At 23.8% G+C, this 5,676-nt stretch overlaps 1 protein-coding gene across 7 annotated transcripts in view; it reads right to left on the bottom strand.

Moving 5' to 3' along the window:
- Window positions 1-5,604, bottom strand: part of LOC111612373 (vesicle-associated membrane protein 3-like) — a 58,646-nt gene extending 53,042 nt beyond the window's left edge. For all 7 annotated transcript variants that reach the window (XR_002754590.1, XR_002754592.1, XR_002754591.1 and 4 more), the window contains exon 1: window positions 5,475-5,604. Coding sequence is in view for 3 of the 7 variants with exons in the window: in XM_023353577.1 (XP_023209345.1) it covers window positions 5,475-5,476 (2 nt within the window). In the remaining 4 variants the exon portion in view is untranslated. The remainder of the gene's footprint in view (window positions 1-5,474) is intronic.
- Between the last annotated feature and the right edge of the window lie 72 nt (window positions 5,605-5,676).

Here is a 5,676-nt window from a genome sequence, read left to right as displayed (position 1 = left end):
TTACGTTTTTGATACTAAATTAACATCTGAAGTATAATTTTTTATTATTTTTATATTTTTCAATATATTTATTTTGTTTGTACAAAATAAAAAAATAATTTTTAACGATACAATAGTCTTTGTTAGGTTTAACATCGACGAAAATTCAACGCAAGCGACACGCAACGGAGAAAAATTTCGACATCGGATACGTTAAACTATTTTTCGTACGTAAATCAGTTATCCGAAATATCAGTTATCTGGACAACCCCAGTCCCCAATTGATTCGGAAAATCGACGCCCTACTGTAATTATAATTTTGTAAATATTTTAAATTTTAAAATATGTTTTCTTTGTAATTACATGTATTTAATATTTTCTTCATTAAAATAAAATAATTCTAGCTCAAATATTTTTTTAAAAAAACCATTATTTTGTTTGTTTTTTAATGATTACAATTTGGTTTTTAGCATTTTAATAATTACAGCATTATTTTAACATTTTAACAACATTTACATATAATATTTAATGACAGTAATTCACTTATTACTAGTGTTACCAGACATCCGTATTTAATACAGTCAGTCAGTACTTTATAGGGTCTATCCGTGTTCATACCATACTTAGAAAAAATAAACAGTCTGTACTTTTCAAATGATCGCTCAGTTAATAGTTAATCATAACCACTTAGATTTAAATCTGACAAAACTGCTAAATTTTCTATAATAATTATTGTATTTGTTGGCTAGGTGACAACATTGTATATGCAAATGTAACAACTGTTGTTTAGAGAACATGTGCACATTCATTAGAATAGTTTTTTTAAATTCAATAATACTTATTGCATAAGCAGTAAAATAGGTTTTTTATATTTAAAATTTTAATCTGCGCACTAAAGTGTAAATTGAAACTTTATAGTATATGCCTACATTTACTAGATTAAAAAATATGAATAAATTCCTATTATTTTGCCTTGCTGTCCAAGTACTTTTAATGCTAATTTGTCTGTACTTTGCCTTCAATTATGGTAACCCCATTATTACATTTAATTATAAAAATTATATTTGCATTATATTCAATAATGGAGAAGTTTTTTAACTGGCATAGAGATAACTTCATTAAATCAATATCTAAATTTTATATCACATATAAAATTATATTATTATATTACATGTGGTAATATAAGTGATAGAATACATCCTGTATGTTCATTTTCATTCAATCATTTTTCTACAAACAATTCAAAAAAAGTTAGTTTCTTAATCACATAAAATTAAAGCATAACAGAAGCTAACAAATATTTTCATTATATTTGTAGACCATGTAATTAATTGTGAATATCCAATTATTTCAATATTGTTTACTATGAAATAAAGAATCCTTTCTTTGATACAATAAATACATTAGTTTCATCAAGTATTACTTTGAAAAAAATCAATAGAAAACAAGAAATATTAATGTATGTAATTTAAATTCCAAATAAATTACCAGAAAACTTAAAGTAAAATAATCTTGTTTTAAACAAATTTTGTTGAATAAGTAATCTTTATGTTTATAAACAGATTTACAAATTTCATTATCAAGACCATTGTTTTACAAAATATATTTCTAACAAATCTGGAATCACAATAAATTTATAACTACTGAATAAATTATTTAAAGTGTAATTTTAAATCATCGGAAAATATATATATATTTTTAATACATTATAAAATCAATTATAAATTTTGGTAACAGATGTTATCTGTTAAAGATAACATTTATTTATTGTGCTTACTAAACAAACAGCTTTTGGATCACAAGTATTATTATTATCTGAAAATAATATTAGTTTATAACATTATACAGTTGACATTAAAAAATTCTACTGGTAATTACATTAAAGTCTAGACATGTGATGTCTTAAAAAAGATCATTTGATTGATGATAAAAAACTTTTAATTCTTAAACTTACTGAAAATATAGACCTCTCTTTCAATCTATTTATTTACGTTCTCTCTAAGTAAATATTGAAGAATCGTTTATGTGAAAATCTTAATTTAGAATTTTCTATCATATTAAAGCATATTCTTAACTAGTAAGTGCATATCCTCTTGTAAAATTACTATTATCCTTTTAATAAAATAATCAAAATATTTATTTATTTTTAAAAGTAACATATTTAATCATACGTTATTCAAAATATAAATTAACATTATTATAATCAGAAATTACCAAAACAGATAATGTAAACTAACATAAGTACACTGTAACATGAATATTGAATAAAATGAAAGATTAATTTTATCTAGCATACGTAACAAAGCATGTAAAATTGATATTTATCAACTGATAAAGTTCATCTATTTTGTTTTATTTACATATAATAAAACAACAAAAACATAGCAGATTAGATATAAATTTATATCAAAAATAAAATGTAACGACAGAAATTTTTAATCACTTTAATAACTGCATACTAAGTATAAAAATTTTATTCTAGGCTAATGAGGGAATTCAAAATTTCTGAATTAAATTATTATATATACAGAGTTAAAGTAAAGAAAATAAAAATTAAATATTAATGAGAAAAGCTTATCTTTTTTGGCAATATTGTGAGAGATGATGTCAAGCAACTTAATTTACAATTGTAATCTCCTTTTAATGTATTTTAACAAGTGATAATATTTTGAAGCTTACTTTGTTCTATCTAGAATTTCAAGCAATCTAGAACAATATATTTTTTACAAATTTTATAAAAGCTGGTAATTGTCTTCATATTTGAATGAGTTAATGATGTTTGCCTAAAAATGTTTTTATAAAAATTAAATTATTATTCTTATAAGATAAATAAAATATTGTCCATTTTTTTATCATCTATTTTATGGAAATAGATAATAAACATATCAACATTCAGTAACATTTCATCACGGATATGCATAAAGAAAATAAAATAAATTTGATGCATAAGTGTTCAAAGCAAATGCCAGCAGACATACTAACTTAAGAATCTGTACTGACATTGAAGTGTTAAGACTTAAAAATTCATACGTCAGCACATAATTACATGCCAGTGGTACACCCAAGTTGTATATATGATCTCAATTGTTCCCATCAAGAATGGTATTCTATTGATATTTCTGATATGTAATTTATTGATTTTATCTTTGTATAATTCATAATAAAGCATATTACAAAAACTAGAAGACAGAATAATTCCTTTAACATAAATAATGATATCTGTGTAAAAACGTTTTTATGAAAACTAAAATATTCTTCTTATAGGATAAATAAAATATTGTTCTGTTTTATTATCTATTTTATAAAAGTCAATTTATGATCAACAGTCAATTTTGTAATTAGTTTATTTCCTTAATCTGTGAAAATAAAAAAATATTTATTAAAAGATATTTTGTAAGTCCTTGATAGTTTGATATTTTTATGAATTTTATCTTCTAACTTACATTAACTAAAAATGTAATTTAAATTAAGTGTACAGATTGGTTACCTAATTAATTAAAAATGCAAGTTTAAGTTTCAAATCCAACATATACTAAATTTTTCCAAAATCAAAAAACATACTGCTCAGAACAATTAGGAAATATTGAAAAACCAGATTTGCTTTATAGAAAAATCAGTGTTGGCACCGATTTTAATATTTTATAGTTTATGTTTGATGTTTTTCATACTAAATAATCAAACTTCACAATAACCTTATATTTTTTTATGTCAGATAAATTTCTGTTTTCACAGTTGAAAAACAGTATACATGCTATTAATTTGTCTGAGATCACACCATAAATAACATTTTATTTTTCGTTATTTACCTGACCATTACATAAAACAAAATTATCAATTTCAGTAAAATATTAAATTAATTATTTTAAGCAGTCTAGTCATTACTCTAGATAGATAACAAAATATAAACCTAATTTAAATCAGTTATTTTAAAGAATTAGTATATATCAAGTTCTATTTTTATGGTATTGTTCTAAAAGATTTATGTGAAGAAAACCTAAATAAAAATTATTTTCTTCCAGTTACTTGAATTAGAAACTAACAAATCAAATGAGACATATTTATGATCCTATAATTCCTTCTAATAATTTTAAAAATTACTTTTACTGCACTTCAATTATGTTACAGTATTTAGTCTTGAAATTTAAATGGAACTAATAATAAATATATAATTAATGAAACCCTACAAATTTCTCTATTAATAAACAAATTTGTAAATCAAAACTAATGATTTTACTAAAATTTTTCATCTTTAAAGTCAAGATTTATTTTAAAGAAAAATATAATCAATTTATTTGTATAATTTTCAAATAAAAATATACAATAATTCATTAAAAGAAAAATTGCATTTAAATCTTCAGTTCTTTTGATTTTTAGATTAATAAAAAACACCTAAGTACACTTAAAATAGTAAACAAGTTTTCAATTTTAAAATATCAACCGGAAGCAAACCTGCTTAGCTACGGAGTAAAGCAGTGAAGCCAACAAGCTTGAGAAATTGTGTTTCATTCTCGATTAAATTTTCACTTTAATTTCTGTTTAATATCGAAAATATCTTGGCAGAATATTTTAAATTGTAACCAATTCAAAAATGCTATCAAGTACGATTTAATTTCATCTAAAAATAAACAAACAGAAATAAAATAAAATAAAAAACCATCTACAAATGTTCCACATGCATTGTATTTTCGTAAATCATAAAAAATTTTCATCTTAAATAAATTTAACACATATTAATCAGAATAAACATCTGCCATGTACAAATCACACTAGTGTAATTGTTATTATTAATAGAATATTATTATTAAGGAACAATTTTAAGGCGGGCCCTTTGATCAGGAAGATGCAAGAATGTCGGTCGAGGTGGTTCGGCCACATAGAGCAACGAAGCAAAGATTACGTCGGAAAGAGGGTCGGAAAACCGGTAGTAAAAGAGGAAGACCAAAGCCGCATCGGAAAGATAAGGCGGAGGAAGACTCAAATCAGAGGGGAGTTAAGAGAGAAGAAGCCCTCGATAGGAAGAAATGGAGGAAACGTATTAAAGGAAACGCCGACCCCATATAAACATGGGAAAAGGCAATGATGATGATTATTATTAATTTACCATCATGTAAGTGACTTTCATATTACAATTAACCCATTTTTTTTCCTATAAATTTGAATATTTTATGATTCGGCGCTTGACCGATTCTATTGAAAAAGGGATTAAAGTAAATGATACAGGCGCTTGTTTTTTAATATATTTAATGATTTGACATTACGAAACCCGATAACATCCATTTTGGATTTCGTTTAATTACTAAAGAAAAAAATAAAAATAAAAATATTTAGAAAAATAAACGATTTAAAGAGGTCGAATTTACAAAAAAATGAATGAAATAATTAAGAAAAAAATCAATGGGTGAAAAGAGATGAAATCAATTAAAGATCGGAAATAAAAATGGATTTATTTCTTTTTCTATCGTTATATATATAATTTTTCTTTCTTATATACTTACATTTTATACGATAAATGAAAGATAAATGTATAGCAAAACTGGAATTTGGAATGTTAAATCGACGATTCCGATTAGAACATTAGAGTAACATACGGGCATCGATGTCACGCAATTGACGTTGAATGGCGCTAGCGGCAAAAGTGGCAGCTATTTAATAACTCTTTCGAGTATATTTAGAAATTACGTCTTTAACGATAAATAT

The sequence above is a fragment of the Centruroides sculpturatus genome, unplaced genomic scaffold (assembly GCF_000671375.1).
Source record: "Centruroides sculpturatus isolate CEXI.00-Female unplaced genomic scaffold, Cexi_2.0 scaffold1577, whole genome shotgun sequence".
Taxonomy (NCBI): Eukaryota; Metazoa; Arthropoda; class Arachnida; order Scorpiones; family Buthidae; genus Centruroides; species Centruroides sculpturatus.
This window is presented reverse-complemented; position numbering and strand designations above follow the sequence as displayed.